The sequence below is a fragment of the Bactrocera oleae genome, chromosome 3 (genome assembly GCF_042242935.1).
Source record: "Bactrocera oleae isolate idBacOlea1 chromosome 3, idBacOlea1, whole genome shotgun sequence".
NCBI lineage: Eukaryota > Metazoa > Arthropoda > Insecta > Diptera > Tephritidae > Bactrocera > Bactrocera oleae.
This window is the reverse complement of record NC_091537.1, coordinates 67463884-67489074: the sequence shown is the minus strand read 5'-3', so window position 1 is coordinate 67489074 and position 25191 is coordinate 67463884. Positions and strand designations below refer to the sequence as shown.

At 33.1% G+C, this 25191-nt stretch overlaps 1 protein-coding gene and 1 long non-coding RNA gene across 10 annotated transcripts in view; one reads left to right on the top strand and one right to left on the bottom strand.

Moving 5' to 3' along the window:
- Positions 1-25191, top strand: part of LOC138856276 (uncharacterized) — a 534605-nt gene that overhangs the window by 335826 nt on the left and 173588 nt on the right. The gene's annotated exons all lie outside the window — the stretch shown is intronic.
- The window catches only part of Nckx30C (solute carrier family 24 member Nckx30C), a 287587-nt gene that overhangs the window by 259873 nt on the left and 2523 nt on the right, over positions 1-25191 (bottom strand). For 7 of the 9 annotated variants that reach the window (XM_036370999.2, XM_036371006.2, XM_036371002.2 and 4 more), the window contains exons 2-3: positions 11961-12971; positions 5433-8430 (exon numbers count right to left, since the gene is read on the bottom strand). In XM_036370999.2, coding sequence (XP_036226892.2) covers positions 5433-7374 — 1942 coding nt within the window. In that variant the 5' untranslated portion in view covers positions 7375-8430; positions 11961-12971. Of the gene's footprint in view, positions 1-5432; positions 8431-11620; positions 11868-11889; positions 12972-25191 lie in introns of those variants that run through there. The other 2 variants (XM_036371000.2, XM_036371001.2) reach the window with 2 other exon arrangements.

The window sequence follows — 25191 nt, the reverse complement described above, 5'->3', positions numbered from 1 at the left end:
AGAGTGGGCGCATGAGCCTATTACTCGCAGCTAGATCGACAGAAAGAAATCAACATATACATCCGTCGATAATCAAGCGGAAATTAAAACAATAATCGCATAGTATATTACTTCAGAGAACGTCAGGGTGAGATGGCATGCCTTACATAAGGGCATGCAGAATCTCCAAGATTGTATGCAAGGGCACAAAAAGAAAACACGCACGCTTTTTACTAATAGGCATAAGAGAGATTCTGGAATATCTTCTATGCTTCTGCCCGACCTTATCTATAACTCGGTTTAAATATCAAGAATCGCAGTTCAAGAAACTAGAGGAAGTATCAGAATTAATAAATTACTAAAAGACTTTCTTTTCAAACCATTTTCAAATATAATTTACAAGTACTTGTATTGATACCCTTATTTTAGTGTATAACGTAACGAAAATTAAAAATAGTGTAATTTTCCCTTTTACTAGAGTGGTAACACTGTTTAAAATAATTTTTGATATAATAGTAATTTTTCAAACACCTTACACTTGATATTTCTTTTGCTCACATGTTTAATAGAGTTGGCAACTCTACCTAAACTTCACAAGAATCACTCATCGGGTGTTATACAATAAAAATAACTTTTGATGCTTTTTTTTAATCAGGTGGCAACGTCTTAAAGCTATAGATTTACATTAATACATTCCGAAAAGGCTTAAGCGCTTTAGCATAGCTTTTTAATTTAAAAATATTGTAATATATAAAAAAAATGTGTAATGTGGCAACTGCGTTTTAAATTATACTCAAATTTATCAATACACAAAATTTTAAGTTTTATACCAACGCCATATTTGGAATTCGAGTAAATCAGGTGGCAGCTCCATAAATTAGAAATTTTATAATAGAACTCGCTTATATAACCAATTGTTGCCTACGGTACTCAGAAAATTTACAAGTATATCTAATATATGCAAAATCAACACTATAGTCTCAGTGCCGCTTCTGCACGTTTTTTATCTCATATAGTCAACTATAATGCTATTTCCTATCTGCATACTAGTAGAGTACAAACGCTGGCCATATTTTAGTCTCCATACATTTTAAACTGGAGGCATAGTTTTGGCGTCAAAAATTTGGGGAGACTGACTTTGGATTCTTGAAAGCTCCGACAGATCTGGTTTTTAGATGTGAGCATATTTTAGCATTTTAAAAACCTCGTAACAGTGGCCCTTCGCTATATTATTTTTCATAAATGATTTGAATTCCTGGTTAGCCCCAAAATTTATTTTACCAAAGGTAAGAAAAAGTTCAAAATTGTCAATTATGAGTAAGCAAATACGTCCAATTTATGAACCATTAATTTTCACCTATGTATGGCAACATTAATATAAGTTTCTCGCCCCATTTCCAAATATTTCTAACTAATTATAAAAATAACAAATGAAACAAAGGTTGCAAAAAAGTGAAGGTCTAACAAAGTTGGAATTTAGGTGCCTCAACATGGATTTATAATAACTTCGCACTCAAAACTATGCAACCTGCAACCCATATTACGAGTAGCGAGTTGCAGCACTAAAAACAAAGCGGAAATTGTCGCTTATTACAACAAAAAAAAAAATTCGATTAAATCGTTATTTTGCAATTTTCACCTTCACTTTCGAAACATTATTTATTGGCAGCTGTTCAAATGTCACGGCGTTGGTGGGCATCAAGTGCTGCGTCATTCGATGAGCCATTTCACGCCCGAACAACTTACGGCGCAAACAATGTTTGCCTTTGTACAATGCAATTTTGCAAAACTACAATATACTTTGCATACTTTTGAGCGCGAATACACTAATGTCGACCAAGCGCAGAACCACACACACACACACACAGAGGCTCCATATATGTTTGTATTGCTATTATATAATATTAGTGTATGCGCATTTGTTCGTTCAATTTGCAATTTGCAATTTTATTATTATTGCAGCTGTCAAATGAGTTGTTGCTTTTTTATTGAGTATAATTTTTGTATTATTTTAGTCTTTTTTTGTTTTTGTTTCACTGCTGCATTTTAATCAACTTTGACATTCAAAGCAAACATGGCGCCAATGGTATGCGCGGAACATACTTTAAATGCATAGTCATTTAAGTGAGAGAAAAACATGTACTTAAATATACATATATATGTATATATATATACATATGTACTTTGCATATATGTAAGTAAGAATGGAAATGCGCTTCCTTCTGCAGCTATGATCTTTCGCTAGCCCTCACGGTCTAATACCAACTAAACAGTAAACGTCGGAGACCCTATAAAGTATATGTATAAATGATCAGCAAGACGATCTGAGTCGATTTAGCCATGTCTGTCTCTCATTTTTATTTTAAAATGTATTTTCACAAAATTTGCCACAAAATATAATCCAGCGCATTGCTACAATCTCCCAAAATATTCTTCAGATAGGACCATTATAGTAGATAGCTGCCATTTAAACTCAACAATCCAACACAATAACGATATATTTGTATACCTATTTTATACTATATAGTTAACGTTTTTTTTGTTTTCTTTTTTAAAGCCGTTAAATATATGTATATATAAATTTTTAAATTGAAAAATCGAACTAAAGGATGTTTTCAGGAAATTTTGTGCTATACAAGAATCCATGACGAAAAAAATGTTGTCTACCCATAAATCCGATATAATATTTTTTTTTTACTCCCCCTAATATACATACATGTGTAATTGTAGAAGATTAATCATGTATCTTTTTATATACTACATACACAGATGTACATATATACATTCAAAAAGTTTTTCTTTCTCATCAAAACCCGCATGATCTCATCTCACACTTTACTGCAAGTTCAGAACTATTGAAATTTTTATTATTTTTTTATTTTTTTTAAGTTCTTTCGAGTGTTTGCTATCTGACATTTTTATGACTCGCGAAAACTTTGCTACTTCAAAAGCCATAAACTTCAACAGCACGCTCACGCTTTAGTTTTATGATTTTCCACTACGCTTACTAATGCGGATATTCAAACAAACACATATTTCTACATATGTATATAAAAGTACTTATATATGTATTGTACTATAGCAAGACAAATAATACCATTCATGCATATATAAATCCATAGATATATATATATATTGATAAATTTGCAATTCAAATACATAAAAACTTCAAGTCTCTTGAGGTTCCGTAATACTTTACACACCAAAGAAATGTTATTATACTTTTAAAAGAATCGTTGCACCACATGGCGTATGAGTAACCTCTAAATTCATACTCTGAATTTTAAGTCCTTGTAGGGAAAACTTTATTATTTGACAGGGTATCTTCACGAATTTCATTATAGTCCAAAGAAATGCTACAGTATCCGATTATATTGTTCAGATCGGACATCTATAGCATATAGCTCTCATATAAACATACAGAAAAAAATCAGGATAAAGATATTTTTATAACATTTTATGCACCTGTAAATGCTATTGTAGTTTCGGTAGTACGGTCGAAGTTAATGTGTTTTCTTATTTTTTATCAGCAATTTGTACAATTGAAGTTTTAAAACACTTTTTGATGCGAGTGAGTCATTTTATGATGTCTCTATTGATCCAGTGTAATAATTAGGCAATAAATTTGTGTTATTAATAATTTGACACAATGACACGAGCTTTTAACGGGAAGTTATATTCCTCTGCTCAAGCCAATATGTTATTTTATATAATTCACGTCGGACTGCAAATAAAACTTTTTGTGGCAATCGGCGACTACTGACATACATACATATAGCGAAAAAAAATGTCTAAAAGTGTAAGTTCATTTTCTCTACTATTAACAGACGTATTTGATTCGTCATCACCTCGCTATTATCAGGAGTTGCTGCGTTCTTAAAAAATTTACAACTACAAAGATTGTGAGGAGTTCGATTCAACACAGTATAAGAATATTTCATTAAATTGCTTTAATTATCTTCAATGCTATCAAATTTTGTTTTATATATTTTTAATAAACAAAAAAGTTATTAAAGAAAAATTGTTTATTGATTGATTCCTTTAGATTCTCTTAGAATCTCTAATGTTTACCGAATTGAATCGAAGATAGCAATATACTTGTATTTGTCTCAAGTACGACCATGACAATACCAAGGTTCATAAAAACGGCAACAAAAAATTGTGACTCTTCATTTAGGAATCTTCTGCATTAAGGAAAAAACTCAAAAGTGAAAACCCGTTTTATAATAAGATTTTTCTACAAAGTATATCTAATAATGCTCACAATTAAATAAAAAATATATTGTGGCAAAGGCAACACATAACTAATAATTTCTGGAGGAATTCTATAAGAAATTGGCAACGAAAACACAATACAAGTAGAGACGTATTTTCTGTGGAAGTGGACTTAATTAAGTGTGGTATGTGTACAATTAATTCATTCAATATTTACAAGCATGAAGCTCATTCGAAGTCATATGAATTCTAAAAATTTTAGTATACCTAGTTATTGTTTTATAATAAATCGACGATACGAATGGGATTCATCAATTTGATCAGACTAATCTTTTTCTGAGTAAGTTTGTGAAGTTTTTATGCCCAACACTGAGAAGGACTTATTTTTCGTTTTCGAATATTCTTTTAAGTGTCTCTTATAGTCACTATAGTCGCTATTTTTAGCTATAAGAGACATTTTGTGACTGAAATCCTTAAAAAAATGGATGCGAACAGAGTTTATACTATGTTTCTTAAACTCATCCTTAACTCCATTAGTATTTTTTTTTATAGCTGCTAAAAAAAGATGTATATATATTTAAAAGTTTAAACAAATACACTCCCGTTCTTATGTATTGTATCTTTACTAGAAAACTCATGAAAAACAGACGGGGATTTTGTCCAGTGACTGTTTTATAAGGTCAATTCGATTAAAGATTTTTCTAGAAATAAGGAAGCTTTCTAGAAATATTCACAGTAAAAAATATCAAAAACTTCATCAGTGGAGTTTGATTTTAATATATTGGTATATGAACATTATGCCTCTTCGGTATCTTTGGTGGCATGTTATGGTACATTTCAGGGTAGTTTCTTCGTAACTATGTTTATATTATTTATTAATGATATAAGCTTAACTATAATTGAGAGCTAATAAACATTATTGCCTTTCCTTCATTAGCAAGGAAATTTCTAACTCAACGTGTAATCATAATTAAGGGACTTTGTCGTACCTAAGTTAAAATCTCGGACTACTTGGACATGAAACATAGTACAGCGCCTCCACTACGTGGTATCAGAGTTCATTTTCTTTTCTTTCTATACATAAAAAAGTTGTTTATATTTGCGGTCAACTCCTGCCGCATTAGACTAAACTCTGAGCATATTTTTTCATGAAAAAACTTGTTTCTTTTTAGATTTCTTCTTCTCTTTTTTTTTGTTCCTTTTATTTTTGTATTTATTAACATAATTATCGTACTTACCGTTGCCATTCATTCCGTACGCTTTCTCGCGCTCCTCATCATCGTCGTCATCATCCAATTCCACAACATTCAAATTCTCCTGATCGAAGACTTGCTCGTCCGATTGATCAGCGGGGAATATGAATTCCGCCTGCTCATTCGATGCGCGCGATGAAACGACCTGATAGGTTGGCGGTGTCAAATCGGCACCGGCCGTACCGCCGGATGAGACTGGTATGCCAGGACCAGCATAACCACCAAGCGTACCGAAACCACCATTCGGACCGGCAGCCGGTTGATGAGCCTGATGGCCATGTTGATGCTCATATTGTTGTTGCTGCTGTTGTTGTTGCAATAGCTTTTGTTGCTGCAATTGCGTAGCGGATTTCGGCTTGGCTGCGGCCACAAAATTATTGCCGCTTGGAAGTAATATGGATGTGCATAAGATGAAGGCATAGAAGAGTAACTGCATTTGCATAGCCACAAATGTTTTGCTCGTGCCGCCTGTTGTTGTTGTTGTGGCACTGGCATGCGCGTTTGCTGCGCAATTGGACTTGCCACGCTTCGTTGCACTTCCTGCGGTCATTAAGTCGGCGCGCTCTGTGAGCACCAACGCGTTGCGGTCAAGCGCCGTAACTGTATTTTGTGCGTTTGTTTTTTTATTGTTTTTCGCCTTAGCCACCAGCGCGAACTCGGACTCGAACTCAAGAGCGTCCACAGACGTTTTATCCTTCTCCTCGACGTCGTCATCGTCGCTATTTTCCGGCAATTGCAACAACTCTGCAACGCTGTCGGCTGCCATAGGCTCGCTAACCAACTCGATGGTCTGATTGGTAATGATTTTGTGATTTTTATCATTTTTAGCGCTGTTGGTGTTTGGTGTGTTAGTGGTGTTGGCGTTGGTGTTGGTTGTTTTATTATTAGTGTTTGCTAACTCATTGCTATTCACTTCACATTTATATTCATTCACTAAACTGGCAACTCTATTTACATTAACAACGATTAACGATAACAACACCGATAACAAGTACAGCAAGGGATCACTTTGATCGTAGCCGGCGTTGGCGCGATTGTGCGCGACCTTTTCCAAATATCTTGCGAGCCACATTAGCGCACGACACACTGTAGCCGTTACGCCACTACCAAATGCACCGTTATGCAGGCGCACCGCATCTACATTGTCGGCCCTTAGGCGTCCGCGTCGCCGTCGACTATTGAAATCTATCGTCTTTTCGCTATTATGGTATTGATGTTGGCGTTGTTGCTTGACTGACGGCTCGCCCGTGGGTGCTGCCATTTCGCACATTTCTGCACTTTGTGTGCTTTGATTTATTGTTGTATTTAATTTTGTCGCCTTCGCTTTCGCGTTGGCAATTTTTGCACGCTTCTCAGCACTTTGCACCGCAGCAACATTGTGGTGGCGCGCACGTTTAGTCTTTAAACGCGCCAGCGGCAACATGTTGCTAAGCAATTTATCGCCAATATGGTTTGCTACATGGAGCGTTGTTGTTGTTGTTGTCTGCGCGATACGTTTGTGTTTTGATTTATTTAATACTTTTCCTAATGCAACATTTGCTTCGGTGTGCTCAACCAATGTTGCAACGTCTGTGTACGTATGTGTAATGTTGCTGGCTACATTAGACTGTTGGCGTGCGGCCGCATTCAGCATGCATTTATCTGTTATCCTAACATTGTGAAGATCAGAAGTTTCGCGCAAGCTTTCTTCGCTACTAACTTGCTGTTGTTGTAGGAGTTGCTGTTCTGTTGCGGTAACATGCTGCCAAGCTGTGCGTTTTTCTTCTTTACCAGCGGCATTCAAAGCGTTTGTAAGCCGTGTTTCTGCGTATTGACGCTGCGTGCTGCCTACTTCAGCTGCCGCTGTTGCTTGATTTTTTTGCTGCTGCTCGTCCAATGTTTCTAAACATTTTTGTTGCTGCAACATTGATACAACTGCTAGTGGCATTAATTTGTAATTTTTGGGTTCTTTTAAATTTTTCTAAGTTGCTTATATAATTTTTGAATATTTCATATATATTTATATATTTTACTTTGAATACATATGTATATTACTTATGCTTCTCGGTGTTTTTATGTAATACTTTAATTTTTGCTACTTCATTTAATTGATTTTAATTTAATATGTATACTAAGTTGCTGATAAACCGTTATAATCGTTGCTCTTTGAATTGTGTGTCTTATAGTAATATTTTATCTTTTTATTTTTTGATTTTTTTTGAGTGCCCTTTTATGCAAATTCTTCCTAAAACAAATATTTTTAGCAGAAAATGTAAAGTTATTACTTCATTTCGAAATTTTGTTTTTTTATACAGCGTTTGTATTTCATATACAATATATCGTATTCTCTATAAATAGCGGTAATTTGAATGGTTGCGCAGCCAAAAGGTATGCGGTGATATTAAAATTTATTGCTAGATTTTGTAGTTTAAGTAGCGCCGGTAAGTTTTCAGAAGCAGCAGTTGAATTTTTTTTTTTTTCTAAATTAAGGTTTATAAATTATTTGTTTAATATTGAAATATTTTTGCTTGATTTGCATCTTTCATCCACTGTTGTTGCTAATGCTTTGCGTGTAAAAATGTGTGTTTATAACGCTCGATTGATTAATTTTGATTGAAGCGTATTTCTCATTAGTTATTTCACTACTTTAACTATTTCTTTCCTATTGTTATAACTTTATTTTTACAGCTTACTTATTTTTTCATCAATAGTGTATATTTTTTTATTTTCGGCTGTTTTTTCAGTTTGCCTTATACTTTCGTTCATATAATTTTACTTAATTACTTTTATTTTACTTTCGTATTTTAATTTGCTTCTATTTTTTTTATTTTTGTATAGGATTTGTAACTGTTGTAACTATTTTGTTTAGTTGGTTTTTGTTCACTTTCACTTATTTAAAATATATAATTATTTATTTAACATTTCGAGTTTCAAATCGTGTTTTGATAGATATTTCATCATGATTTTTTTGGTAAGTTCTGCTTTCCAACGCGCTTCAGGGTTTCTGCATATAAAAAATATACATCAATAAATATTTAATTTAATATTTTCTACTCATATTTAAAGTAAATAATTATTTACATAAATTAAATTTTTAAGTTTTTCATCCACAATATTTTATATATTTTTTTTAATTTCTATGAGTTTGTGTTTTCAATTTTTTTATATTTTATTTATTAATTATATTATTTAATTTTTTAATTCTTTTTATATATTATTATATATTATTTTTTTTTAATTTGTGTTTATTTTTTTAAATTTCTTATAATTTTTTATACAAAAGTATATTGCAAGATGTTACTTTTATATATAATATATTAAAATTATTTCCAAATTTGTATTATATTTTCACTGATACTACAAGTATACTACTTGTATGTTATTCAAACGTTTCTGTTACTATTTTTCAACGAAATATAATAATAAGGTAGTATTTGAAGTTATAAAAGAACCATTTTTTTTAGAAAATAAAAATGTTTGTCAGATTTCACTATTCCTCAATCAGATATCTTTTTACAAACAACATTATTTCAAACAATATTATTATTAAAGAAATAAAATAAATAGTGAAAAAACAAGTGAGGAAGGGCTAAGTTTGGATGTAATCGAGCATTTTATATTCTTCCAACTTGCAAGATTCAAACCGGGGAAACACTTTCAAGTGTTTGCAAAACTTTATATTAAATAAAACTATTATACTCGCTGCTGCAACATGTTGTTAGACATTCAAAACGACATTCAAAGTGAATGAATTACAATCAAATTTGGTATCTTATTAACTTATATTGAAGGTCATAGACTGACTTAGTTGCTACATTTTACTTGCCGTCAGTGAAAATTATGCTAAAATAATCCTCACAAGAGATGTGTGTGATATAAATTCAACCGTGAATTTAATATATTGAGTTGATGTGGAAAACGTTAACCAAAGGATCGGAATTCATTATATTAGGGATATGAGATTTGGACCAAGTTCTAGACCAATTACATTCATAACCAGCACTAAACCATTATAAAAACTTCATAGTTTTTAAGAAAACTTGTTCATTTAATTTCGTTTAAATATCACACATTTTGACCAACCTAAACGGGCTAAAGTCAATTGAAAAGTCAGACATCGTTATACGAATATAGGGTATATTAAGGGCAGAGAAAGTAACAGGCTAGCTGTATTAACTTTTGACATTGTTCAAGTATATTCGAAAACATATTTTCAAGCAATTTTATGAATTTATAACTCACATACCGACCGACATATTCGGCATAAGGTTTGTTAGAACGAAAATCATTACATGGGAAAATCAATCATGGGAATTCGTAAATGAATTATTAAATGCATATATTTTCGACATAAAACTATAGTAATGTATGCAATATTATACGATCACTAAATTTTTCTTACGATATCTTTATATTGACCAATATATGCAGTATAAAGCCAAATATATGGGAGGTGGGGCTAGTATTGACTCGATTTTATCTATTTTTGGATCACATATTACTAACAGAAAAAAACGTTTTCTGTGTTTCATTAGGGTATCTCATACACCATCACCAATATATAAGGATTAAAGTCACTCGGAAGCTTAAATATCCTAATTATAGTTATATGAGGCACGTTTTTACCCGATTTTATCCATTTTAGGCAAAAATACACACTGTTATTAAAAAAAACACTCTCTCCCATTTTCATTAAGATAACTTACGAATCGACCGATAGTTTCCGTAAAAGATTATGTGGGAAGTAGGCTTGGGTTTTGTCCGATTTCGTTTTTTATACGCCGTATTATAGGAATATCGGGATAGTGTTATACGAAGTGCGTTCAGAAAATAAGGGGAATTTAAAAACTGAAGGATTTGGAGGGTCCAATTACCAAAGTCTTTTTTATGTTGATATACATGCCCCTTAAGTACAACTAAACTTTCAGCTGTATTCATTGCTTACTTTATCTGTAGCAGCCGCTAAAGTAAGTCGTGATTAGCGACTTTCATTTATTAGAAAAAATTGATCAAAGAATTTGTATCAATTCATTTTTTTATTTAAAATTTTATATAGTTTTATTTTTAAATAAATATTTCTGATAAAAAAAATAAATTAAATTTGTGAGAATTAAATAATAATTAAGTATGTTATATATAATAATATATATATTATATTACTTAAATTAAAACAATTTTATTGGATCGTTCACTAAGTGATCTAGTTTTTTTAGTGCAATTTAAACACGATTTTTTATTGTGTAAAATATTTCATGAAATTAGACAAATTAAACTTTCAGCAATCTCTCACAACTTCTCCGTACACATCACATAATGTTCGTCTTGCTTAAACTGCATATTTACTTTCTTGATAGTAAAACAGTAAAATATGGCCATCTTCCACCTTCGATAGGGCTGTTGTCAACCAACCAAATCACTTAGTGAACGACACAATGAATAAATAATATTAGCTTTTAATTTGATCAGATTTTTCTAATGTTGGTAAAATAAATAAAGCATTTTTAACTAAATTTTTTATTGCATATAATTTTATTTATGTTACATAAATATTGGTAAGAATGAAAAATATTTTAAACTAAATTTTTGAAAGTACTATATTTTTATTAAATTATTATTTTATTTAGTGCTTTTACATGTAATTAACATTAATATTTATAAAAATTTGATACAAATATTTATTTTAAATTAAATGAGGTTATATATTATTAAATTATATTATCTTAAATATTTATTTTGAACTTTTAGAAATATTTGTTAATTTTTCATTAAGTTAATTTAGCTTTTAATTTTTTTTACTAATTTCTATTTTTAGTTATGATTATGGTTAAAATTAGCTGAACTTTCTTCACTTAAATAAAAATATATCAAGGTGTAAAATTAATATTTTAATCTGAAATTATATTTTTCAAATTAAAAATCTTTACTATTTGAATTGTGATTATTTGAAATTTAGTTGAGTATCTTTTTATTTTATTTGGATTTTTAAATTCTTATTTGTATTATTTTATATTACTATGTGTTGCTGTATGAAGTTTAAATTACCAATTATGAATTTTATACAGTTACTTAACTAGTTTCTTTAAGATTTTTGAAGTATTTTTATTTTTTAATAATATTTCTTTTTATTATGAAAAAGTAGAATTTTTAAGTAGTAGCCTAGATATGTCTTAAACAAATTATATTATGTTCATTACTTTAAAATGAATATTTTAGGCGCATTAGTTAACTAACGTTCCCACAACGTTAAGTTTCCAACGTTTTTCCAACATTTACTAGTGGAAATTTATAACACACGGACTTATGCATAACATTGTTGCATACATGCAGGCGCTGAGCACATTTTATTTAAATATTTTTCACTAAATGCTTCTAGCCACTAAAAGATGTTACGCCTTGTAGCCAAAGTCAGCATAGCGTAGCTAAGTATTTTTCTACAAAACTAATAATGCACAACGACACTTACGCGCAAACTAAGCAGCAGTATTTCTGCAGCCCAGCTACAAAGTATACTGCATAATTTGCAGCTATTTTTACCTTATTTTCTTGTTGCGCGACGTTTGCACGCGTAGACAGCGCTCGGCGTACGCTGGCCACCCGCCGCGCTTAATGTCGCGGTGCTGCACTATCAGCGTGCACACACACAAACGCATGACACATACACACAAACACTGAGCAGCAGCTCAAAAAAAAAAAGAAATTCACTTCACTTTTGCCACATTTTCCTTGCACAATTTTACTTGGACTTTTCACTTCTTTTGGTTACAAAATTTTCTGACTTACGTCTCAGCCTTTAGCACACTTTTAGGCGTTATGCAAAAGGACACATACACACACGCTTACAACACACAGTTACTTCTTTGTTTTATTTATAGTTGCAGCACTTTGCACAAATTGTTTGCACTTTCTTGCGCGAAATTCATTTTAAAAGCATTTTCTTCTTGCAGGAAATCTTTTTCTTATTTCTTCAACTCAATTTTATTTTTATTTGGTTTTTGTTTGGTTTGCACTATTTATTACACTTGCAACTTTTTTCACCAGCACGCTGCTGTGCGCGGCTTGCCCGTTTAGACGTTCCACACTGTTCGCGTACTCACATTGTAGTGTCGCGGCTTTCGGCGCTCAGCACTGTCGTTGGCTGCTGCTGGCGTGTGCAATGCTTGATTTTTATAGCATAGTTTACGGCGCAGCTGATGCGGCGCATGCAGGTGTGTACTCTCTCACGCTGACGTTACTCTGCTTTGGCGCTTGGCGTGTCTGTTTCGGGTGGGAGGCTCGGCATCGCTTCGATGTCTGTTTGTTTATTTTTTGTTGTAGCTGCTGCTGTTGTTGTTTTGTTTCTACCGGCCGTAGCTTTTTATGGGAGCTTTTCGTTGGAAGGCTGAGCACAGCAGCTGTGCCCTCGGCCGGTTGAGTGATTTCGACGGTTTATTCGGTGTATAGTTTTCCGCACCCTATATAATACTCACGGAGCCGGAGAAGCAACTGAGTGTATTGGTTACAACTCAGTTTATTGAGTAAAATCGTTAAATTTTCAAAAGCGCTTAGCTGAAATTAAAAAAAAAATTTTAATTTATAAAAATATTTTTCGTTTTAAGATTAAAAAATATATTTATAGCCTATTCGAATTTAATTTTAATACTACATTCGAATTCTAAACATACTTTGATCAAATTGGAATAATTTAATAATAATTTTTATTAATTTTTAGATTTTTAAGATTTTTTTTCCTTCGAGAACTTTTATGAGTTCTGTTCTAACTTACTGGAAGATATATAAGTCTTGAAATAGGAAGCATATATCCGGATATAGCTCATTCATAGTTCCTACATACTTTCCTACGTAGCTTATTTGGTGCACCTATTAGATACTGCAACAGAAATCTGGCCTTTTTATCATGGCTAAATCGGCTCAGAAAAGTTTACACGGCGGCATTTATCTATGTAGATTTCACTTAATCTCTTCAGTCTTTTATCTTGATTAATTTTTAGAACACTAAAATATTCCAAAGCAAAAAGGAAGTGAAGAATACGTAGGACTTGTAGGACCCTTTATGTTCTTCTGAGTACCTAATAGAGAATCCGAAAAGCTTTTATGTGTTTTTACGGAATATCTTTCAGAGAACCCCAAGCAGTGGAGTGGATTATTTGAATGATATAACCTACTCAGCATAACAAATATAACTTCCTCGCTAAACCGAAAATATTATCTTAATAGGGCTCAGGGCTTATAAGGGCTTCTAACAGATGGAACTAATAGTGTTTCTACTAATAATTAAGTCATGGTTATGTGCGTATATCCAAAGAAATAACATGAAGCGTTTCTTCTTTTCTTAGATAAATTCGAGATATACTCGAATAAAAAGTTTATCCCGATCAAAGCAGATAAGGGCGTATACAAAGTCCACTTCTTTATACCAATCTCTGAGCACTTTACTTAAGATAAAATAAAGTCCCACCAGTAGGTTTATAATAAAATAACTAGGCACTTTCATATATACACCTGCTTAGATATGAATTTTACTGGCCACGTAAACCGAATCGATACATTTTTTTTTTTAGATTGGTACAACCTCTTTTTATCTTCGTGTGAAGTTTTATCTCCATATGTCAATAAGTGTTTGACAGCTGTTTGTTTACGACGTGTAAATTTCTCTGGCAATTTTTATCGTGAAAAAAAATTTGTCTACCAGTTTTCTTGAAATTTGGGAACTCAATCGGAATCGTTGAAAATTTTGCAGAAGTATTTTGGAGAGTATACTTTACACCATGGTCCGACCGGCACTTAAACACGAGATTTAGGCTGCTGAGTAGGTTATCTCCCTATGCTACTAGATTAAGCAAGATTTCGCCATGCAAAAAGTGACACTTGTTATTCTCGTCACCGAAGAGATTTGAAGCTAATCTACACGAAATCTCCCTCTGCGACTCTGAACCAAATAAAATAAATAGTAAAACAATTTCAAGTAAATAAGTGAAAACGGCAGTAAATAGTATTGAGCAAGTAAGGAAATAAATAGTTTTGTCACAAGGTGGCATACTTTAAACGCATTATTCGGGCAAAGTCCTACCCGGATACAAACATTGTTGCTTGGTGTTATACGGGAAACAACCACGCCTAGTAATCCGATTTCGTGGATTTTCGCAATATAACATAGAAATATGAGAAGAATGTTATGCACCGAATTTGGCTGAAATCGAATAAGCAGATCCCAAGATATGGGGTTTCACCTAAAAGTGGGCGGTGCCACGCCTACTGTATAATTTTGAACGCGGTTCCTGTAAAGTCATCTGAGACCATTCCAGAGATACAATTTTATGTCTCTGGCGTGTTTAGTGCTTGATTTATCGCGCTTTTAGGGGAGTAGGCGGGGTTGTCACCCGATTTTACCCATTTTCACACTGTCGATATTTATTTGTTTTTGGTTAATGGCGTTTTGTGAGCGTGGAAGTTTTCAGATTACGCCCATCTGCACTACCAACCGTCTTACGGTACCAAGTCACGTGTGTACCAAGTTTCATGAAGATATCTCAATTTCTACTCACGTTACAGCTTGCAAAGACGGACGGACAGACAGTCACCCGGATTTCAACCTGTCTCTTCATCATGATCAGGATATATGTAGAACCCTATATGCAACTTGATTAGTTTTAGGTGATACAAAATATAAATTTTATAATTATATATAATCTATTCACATTAAATTTTTGGTGGGAACATGCTATAAGTTTCTTAACTCAAAAGTTTTAAAAATTTTATTGAAAATTCAAAATTTTCCAAAAAATGTTCAAATACATATATAATATTTGAGATTTGATGATATTATTAACATATTGTACATCCAATTATTCACATATTTTGGAAAGACAATTTTTTTATTCTACCACAAATACTCTTACTTTCAATTTTATGCTCAATAATACTATATTACATCAATGCAAGAGCAATCTTCCAATTATTACTCATTTTAGCTTACTCCTGCTTACCACTCTGCTTGTGTTTGTGTTTGGCGTTCAAAGCTTCCAAGCGAACTTCAGTATGTATTTCACCCACAACATTACCACCCACCCAGCCATAACCCCTCGGAAAAGCTGTTTGTTTCATGTCCATTGCATTCCTCATTGTCTTAACCACCAACAAATGTGAGTGGCGCTGCTTTCTGACTTACATACATATGACTTCGAAAGTTATTGGCGGTTTCTTGCATTAACTGCAGCACTTTCGCTTCATTTATGCAAATGCTACTCAAGTTCATGTTCTTAGTATTGCAGAAGAGAGTATTTTCCTTAATATTAGGTGGTCGCATGGTTCGGTTAACATTTGTGTATTTTTTATTTCTTTCGCATGTAGTCATTGCTAGTAAGTGGGACTATTAATTAAATGGTGATCCGTGGATGTCACATGATTTTATTATATCACGTGCATCACATGTGATTATTTTTTTCTTTTTATGCATTGATTAAAATCTCTTATGAATAAAAATATGGGAGGTCATGCGATATATTAATTAAATGGAGAAAAATTTTGTAATAAAAATATTATATAAAAATAATTAAATTATTATTTTCTGTATTTAGCCGCTATTATGTGAATATCTAAATTATGTATCATATTTGATTTTATGTGATGTGATATACTTCGATGCCATATCACAGGTTGCTAGTGATGTCATTAAAAACGTAAACTTTTTTGAGATTAAAAATAAACTCAAAATGTATTAAAGCGCCGAACTAATTAAACGGTTAAAGTAAAGAACATCAGTAAAACTTTTTGTCTAAACAAAGCTTTTAGTTTAGACTTCAGATATACATATAATATTAATGCAGATTTTGTCATTACTAAGGGTTAAAAACATTGCATATGTCTGAATTAATTGTAATGATTTTCAATTATATCCATTCTTCCAAAAATTAGCCTTAGGAAAGGACTCCAAGAAATATAGTTCTGTCATTATTACTGACAACCTTTCACAATTTTAACAAAGCCGGCATGTAAATATATATAAATTTCTTCAGTAACTCAAGGTCTTATATAAAATTTTAAGTAGACCATAAGTCCTTACCTTATATAAGTAAACTTATAGTTCTGCCTGTTATATGAAAAGTGGGTCACTTATGACGGCAATGGTTGAATCGCTCTGAGGCGGCGCACATGCTCCTAAGTCAGTTTTTTATGTGTGTTTGGTGTGATTGGCAGGGAACCAAACTGTTAGCCAGCTTTGGCCAACAGGAGTGGTATTGTGAAATAATTTATTAAAATATACAGTATGTTTCTTTGGTACTTCAGGTACTTTTACTAGTAAAGACTTGACTACTTGTTTACCAAGCGAATCGTTAGTCATCTCTACAGGTTTACCACAGTACATATCTAACCGGTTTTCCTATTATAAACAGTTTTGCTCGATCTCGGCAAAACTATTTAACCAGGGACTCATCTAATAAAAGTAATTTGTGAAACACTCCCCAATGGCTAGAATGTTTCTGAATTAGATTACATACATATGTATAAAGCCTAAAACATTTTGTCAGTTCCACGTGTGGCAGGACTGTTATCAACAAGCCCGCTCTGAAGGAAGTTGGTGATAACCACTGAAAAGCAAAACTTCAAAAATTAATTTACTTCTTCACAGCTTAAAACAAAATTATGTCAGTTCTTTTGTTTGGCGTACAGAACGCTACTTTCAGCAATAATTGTAAGAACATCGATGTCAATAATTTTCTCAAACAAATGCGTGGAGGTCCGATCACTTATTGTATTACCAAAGCTATCAACTCGTATTTGAACCAAAACCAAGAATATCGGTTCACTATAGCATATAGCTGCCATACAAACTGACTGGAAAACTTTTTTATTTGAAAAGATATTGTATCTTCACGAAATTTGGCATGGATTATTGTCGAAGGCAACGATACTATCTTTGAACAGCCATACAAACTAAACGATCAACGTTAAGATCTATAAAAATGGCACCTGTGAAGGGTATTATAGTTTCGTTGCAGAATTTTTTCCTTGGCTTTTTTTTAAATGCTTACATATTAGCTCTCTCTTTATCATATTAATACTAAGAGAATATCTTATACAGAGTTTAGACAACAATTTTCTAACAGGTACCAGTAACATATGTATAAGTATATAGTGATCACATCCTTCTAAATTTTGAATTTATCACTTTTAATATTTCATTTCCCACACCCCTTATTTCACAACATTTTAACAGGTGATCCAAGTTAATGTACTATTTTCAATAGTATTTTGAACTGATCATGCATAAGTCGTGTCAAGCAACAGATGTAATTTTTATTAATGTATTATTTTCATCATGGAAATACTTATATATTACTATTACGCCTGAACAACGTTTACAAATCGTTCAATTTTATTACGAAAATTCAAGTTCTGTGAAGAATGTGTTTCGCGCGCCGCGCTCAACTTATAGTCAATATAATCGGCCTACTGAGCTTACTCTTCGCAACACCATTACCCATCATGAGACCTAGCATTCATTATTGGATAATATTCGACCTCGCACAGAACGCATTGAAAAAATATATATAATAGCTGAGAGTATACACGAAGATCGTAGAGAGTCGATTCGCTGCCATTCGCAGCTGCTTGGACTGACGCATGGGACGACTTCGAACATTTTTGGTCGAGATCTCAAATTGAAAGTGTACAAAATACAGCTTGTGCAAGAACTGAATCCGCTCGACCTTCCCATTTGAAATTGCTTCGCGGGCTCTAGAAAAGTTCCAAGAAGATCCGACGTTTTCGAGCCAAATTTTGTTCAGCGATGAGGCCTATTTCTGGTGCAATGGGTATGTAAACAATCAATATTGCTACAGTTGGGAAGAAAAGCAACCTGAAGAGATTTAAGAGCTGCCATTTCATCCAAAAAACCAACGGTTTGGAGTGGTTTGTGAGCCGGTGGAATCATCGGTCCAAATTTCCTCAAAAACGATGCCAGTGAGAACATAACCCTCAATTGGCGCCATCATTATCGAGCCATGATAAATTGAAGCTCGTGAACTCGGCGACATCACCAATCAGTGTATTTATTGAGAGAACACTTCGGTGATCAGATAATTTCACGTTTTGAGCCCGTCGATTGGCCACCATGATCGTGTGACATCACACCGTTAGATTTTTTCTTGTGGGGATATGTAAACATCACGCGTGTTATTCGCCAATTACCAGTCGAACTGCCAGAAGGAGTCATCCAAAAATGGACTCAACGGATGGACAATCTGATACGGCCACGGCCAACATTTGAAAGAGATAATCAATGATAAATAAATGCTAAAGAATGTTCTTTCAAATTATAATGAACATTCCCATTGATGATGGAACCTCGAAATGGGTCACCCTTTATTATAGCTGTCAATTTCCAGTAAAAAACCCTTCTAATGCGACCAAAATTGGTCGTATCTTCAAACAAATATTTCTTTTTATCTGTACAAACTTTTATTATCACTTTTTATACCCTGAACAGGGTATACTAATTTTACCACGAAGTTTGTAACACCCAGAAGGAAACGTCGGAGACCATATAAAGTATATATATAAATGATCACCGTGACGAGCTGAGTTGATTTAGCCATGTCCGTCCGTCCGTCTGTCCGTCTGTATATACGCGAACTAGTCCCTCAGTTTTTGAGATATCGATCTGAAATTTTGAACACTTCTTTTTCTCCCCAAGAAGCTGCTTATTTGGCGGAACGGCCGAATTAGGACCATTATAGCATATAGCTGCCATACAAACTGAACAATCGGAATGAAGTGCTTGTATGGAAAACTCTTTTATTTGACGAGGTATCTTCACGAAATTTGGCATGTATTAAATTTAAAAGAATTATTCTAATCTCCGATTATTCTAATCTCCGAAGAAATTGTATGGATCGGATGACTATAGCATATAGCTGCTATACGAGGTATAGGCACGAGTTATTGCTTAAAGCAACAAATTATTCTCCACAGAAATTGGTCAGATCAGATCACTATATCATATAGCTGCCATACAAATTGAACGTTCGAAATCAAGTTCTTGTAAGGGGCCTTTGTTTTTGTGAAGGGTATTATAGCTTCGGCGCAACCGAAGTTAACGTTTTTTCTTCTTAGTTAAATTTTTTCTCACCTTTCCTATCATCAAGTTCCGCTTATCATCTACACATACACCTGTTTTTCCTGTCTGCGAAAACCTACCTGACCCTGTCAGACACCTTCCGCCCAACCCGTATGCATTCAAGTGTATGTCTCTTGGTATAATATTTACATATGTATTGTATGTATGTATATACATATGTATGTACAATACATATGTAAATGTGCGTTTATGTATTTGAGCGTAAATGCTTCAAATTTCCTCAGGATCTGCGTGCGTTTTCTACAATCCGCCGCAAGCTCGCTGCCGTGTGCCACAAAATTGTGCTTTATTGTTGTTTTTGTTAATTAAATTTATTTTTGTTGTTGTTTTCTTGTTTTTTTCAAGTGGCTGCATGGATTTTTTCAAAATTGTCCCACTTACATTTTTGCGCTCTCGCCCACAAAAACAATAAATTTGTATTACATATTTACTACTTCTTCTTTCTTTTCTTCTTCTTCTTCTTCGTTATTTTCTTCTTCATACCTTTCTTCCTTTGTGTGTGCGTGCGTTCATTTTTCATGTGTGTGTTTCTCTACTTTTCAATACGCATGTCTATATTTGTTTTTATTGTGGCTTTCTGCTTAAAGTAGTAATTGTTGTTGCTACTAGGCATGAGGTTTAGGTTGTTTTTGTCAGTGGCTAGCTGAGATTGCGTAACTTTGTTGGGGTGGTGAAATTCTAAAGTTTGCTCGCTGCATTTACAGTATCGTACATATCTAAGTATGTGTGAATGGTTAAAAACGCTCTCTCTAGTGGAGGTTTTTCTCAGCTTTGCCTCTCCAAAATAGCACACGTGTTATGTTCATTTCGAAAATGTATGTTAGTAGTGCCCTTTACTTGTGTATTTTTAGTGTACTTTTTCAGAGACAGACCAACATCAGCTGTTTATAGTCGTATTTGTATATAGGATATTTTGGTAGAACCGAATTTTGAAGATCAGCAACGATCTTGAATTTAGCTATCATTTGTTACGAATATTGTTATTTAATTGTAATTGGTTTCTGAAATTTATTTCTAAACAGTTGGCAACTCATCAAAAAAGTTTTTGAGAAAAAACTTCCAAAGCCACTGTTGTTTAGACGTCACTATTGCAATAATTGATATATTATACCAAGTTGGTTTAAAAAATTAACAGATGGCATCACTTTCAAAATTTTCTACAACTGAAAACCTTTTACTACCTTGTTAGTTTGGTAGATAAATATCTTTCATTTGTTTCCAATATGTTCGAAGAGCATAATTACAAGCAGGTGATACCTTATCTTAAAAATATGCAAACAAATATCTTTCTTAAACATGTTGCTATAATTCATTTATTATATCACTTAAGTAAAAGAAATTTAACAGACGGTAACACTTGCAAAAAGTATCTTTAACTGTAAGACTTTTGGTGCTTCGTTAGTTGGATAGTTAAACCTCAAATAGCTTTCATTTGTTAGCAAGATAATTAATGGATTTAATTTTATCTTTTTTTTTCAATTCCGAATAGATGGTAACTCATCTCAAAAATAAATGTGCTCGTTAGAAATATTTATCAAACACATTTTTTATTTCCAATATTGCAATTGGAACATATTGCAATCCTATTTCAAAATATCCTCAATTGTAAGGCTTTCGATAACTCTTTATTTGGACAGGCATGTTGTGCTGAAAAAATAATACATCTATCTTTTGATAACCATATTGTATAGCAGTATTGCCTTATCTTACATTTTTAGACTCTTGCAACATGTTGCTACAGGGTTTAATACTTTTCTTCGCCTAACGGTTGTTTGTTTTCTCCCACCCCCTAAATGGTTTAATGTACATATCTTCCAAACCCCTTAAGCTTAACCAACTAACATGCAAAGAATAAGTCACTTTAGTCTCTTCAAAATCTGTGAAAATGGGTAAAATCAGATAATGACCACGCCCACTCCCCATATTACGGTTATATTGTAAGTGTGATAACTACGACACAAGCATAAAATTTCACAGCGAAGTTGGCAATCAAAAGCTTAATAGGAGCAGTTGTAAAAATTGGACAATGGGTGTAACACCGCGCACCTTTATGTGAAAAATTATGTATATCCTAGTAACTACTTGACCGATTTCAACCAATTTTATTACCCACTGTGAAAATGCACGAAATCGAATCACAAGCACGCCCTGATTTTTTCACTTCACAGTATACAAATCAATAAACATTAAATGGATGAAACCACAGCGCTACTTTTCGCTACTTCAATATAAAATTTTGCCAACACCTGAAGGAAGTTCGAACTTCGCCTTTCTTTACTTGTTTTACTTCAAATTTTAAAATATGTAGGCACCTTTCAGAATATAGCTGGCAGCTCTCTTTAAAACTATTTCGACTAAGGGCGTTTTTAATTTTTTAGTTTTATATTCATACTGTTTTTATTGCCTTTCCACATTAATTTTATTGTATGGCAATATTAGAAAAGGTGGCAACTCTTCCCAAATATATAAACACCTTTATACATTCCTCAAACTCTTCTCTGTTATTTCATACTGGAACGTTCCTCTTTCTATCAGTGGTTGTATTTACTAAAAATTTTCCGCGAAGGTGGCAACACACACCTTGCAATGTTCATTTCTCCTATCAGTATTTTTATTTACTTACATATTTCCAAACGTTAAACGTTTATTATTATTTTTGTTTCGGATGTAGTTCTTGTTGATTTTAACTTATCAATTTTATTGTACGAAAAAATTAAAGAGGTCGCAACGCTTCTCAAAAATTATATTTTACTGCAAGCTTTTCTAAAGCTCTTCAGCGTAACACGTAAATTGTGGTGCTTCCTTCCCTATAAACACAAACAATTTTTGTTTAAAATTCTCAAACAGGTGGCAACCTTATACTTTTTTTTCAACCCAATTTAACTGTTAACTTCTTTAGCCTTTTACTCATACTATATTCATTGGTTTGTATCCTAATTTTCGTGGAACAATATAAAAAGTTGGCAACGCTCCACAATTTTTTTTTTTCAATTATATAAATTATTAAAAATCGTAAGTGATATATATTGGGACACTTATTTCCCACGTTTATTTTATTTTTACCTAACAATTTCCAACAGGTGGCAACAGTTTACCGTTTAAAATTTTCCGAACAGCTTCTACGTTCACTCGGGTAGTGCTTCGTAAACATAGAGCGTGTTGTTACGCAACATAATATCGTATAGATCCAATTATTCTTTAGGCTTACAAACTCGCTTACAACTCTACAAAGTAGAGCTATGCTCAAGATACTTACCCTTAATAAGGAAGAGTTGTTCCTCAAATACGCAGTTTACAGTGAATTACAGTTATTTGCACCGTTAAGACATTTTGAATTAATTTGCCTTTATTTTTATCTCCACCTTAATCATACTTTCACTTGCAATTCAATAAGTGCCTATTCACACATTTTTCTGCAGTTTAGCGACAGTGTCTGTGTGTGCATAACCAATGTATCTGTATCGCAGCGTACTCATCTTGACTTGCAATTGTTCTTGTATGTTGTTGTTGTGCCTAAATTTAAGATATTAGTCATTTTGTAGTCGTAGGCTCATTTCATGCATTTTTCATGCGCCATTTTGCAGGCAAGCGCTCAATGAGCACTTTAGAAATCACCGACAATGTTGCAGTGGCAACAACATTTACAACAAGTAAGGAAGGGCTTAGTTCGGATGTAACCGAACATTTTATACTCTCGCAAAGTCGAATGGTATACTCGTTTTAGATTTCTTTGTAGATCTTGCCGCTTTGTTCTACGTTGACCGATATTTTCGGTAAAAAGTCAGCTATAGGCAGGTCCACATATTCAGTACCTAGGGGCTTGAACAGTTTTGATTCGATTTAGACAATTTTTGGTCACAAAGTTGCATACTTTAAACGTATTATTCACGCAAACTTTTACGCCGATATAATCATTGTTGCTTCATTTGCTTACTGGAAAGTTAAAAAATCAGATGGACTTTAAAAGTGTGTTATATGGGAAATAGGCGTGGGTGTAATCCGATTTCGCCCATTTTCTTACTATAACATAGACATATGCGAAGAGTGTTATGTACCGAGTTTGGTTGAAATCGGTTAAGCAGCTCGCAAGATATGGGTTTTCACCTAGAAGTGGTCGGTGCCATGCCCACTATCTAATTTTGAACGTGCTTCCTATAAGATCATCTTATACCATCCCAGAGATAAAATTTAATGTTTTTGGCTTGTTTTTTTTTTTTTAATTTTTACCGCAAATGCCCCTCTTTAATACGATCCTGTGTATCAAATACCAGCCTTGTATCTCATTGTGAAGCTTCGTTGTGATAATTTATTTGTTTTTGATTAATGGCGTTTTGTGGGCGTGGCAGTAGTCCGATTACGCCGATCTGCAATACCAACCGTCTTACGGTATCAAAAACCATGTGTAACAAGTTTCATAAAGATATCTCAATTTTCATCTTCATCCTGATCATTTATATATATAGCCCTATATCTAACTCAATTCGTTTTAGGTGATACAAGCAACCGTTAGGTGAACAAAACTATTATGCTCTGTAGCAACATGTTGCGAGAGTACAAAAACAACAATAACGATGCTGGAAGCAGTATAACTTTGTTGCAGTCCCAAGTAGTTGGCATGGCAAAGCTGTCAAGTAATTGTCAATGTGATTGCTGCTGTCAGCATTTCTATGCCTATATGCCTCTCTCAGATATATGTGTATGTGTGTATACACAAGGATGTGTGTGAGTGTGTAAGTGTGTATATATTGAACTATATGAATCTGTGGCATATTACAGTTTAATAAGCGTTGAATCTTGCATACTCGCATAGGTCCACACAATTTGTCACATACTGTCAAACTTTTCACACGCAATTGTACCTTCAAGTGTTTACAAGCCGACACACTCGCATCCATAAGTATAGGTACAGACTTTCTCTTGGCTACACGAATATGCAAAATAGCAGGCACAATATAGTAATAAAGTAACAGATGGAATCAGACCACGTAACCACATTTCAACCGGAGTGCGTGTATGTAGAATAACTTCAGAACAATTAAAATTAAATAGAAGTAAGTGGAGTAATTAAAAAGATGCAAATAAGGACAGAACACTCTAATTCATAAGATAAGATTTTAAAAAAATCATGCACATAAAGCTTTTATTTGAGCAATCAAACAGAAAAAAATGTGTTACCACCATTAGTTGCTACTGGAGTCTAATGAGTTGAAAACAACATCTTAATTTCAAAGCCTTTCTGACTAAAATTGAACAGAATAGTAACATCTCTTAGTATAGCTAAAGAATACCACGTTTTCCTAAGGTTTCGTATTTGTATATTCGAAATTATTACATATATTTTCTAAGATTTTTTTTTTCGGAATTATCAGGCATCAGAAACGGATACCTATCAGATTAAATTTGAACTTAATAATTAATTCTCAGAAATTAATTGTAGCAATGACACAAGGTGTTTTAACTTTAATATCCTTCATCCTTTATCCTTTAAAAATATTAAAACAATAAAAAAAATAACCTAAATGTGTACTTTGGATGAAATCTTATAATGACCTAAAAACAATTAAGGAAAGGCTTAGCTGTAACCGAATATTTTATACTCTCGCAATTTTTAAAGATTAAAACTCCAGT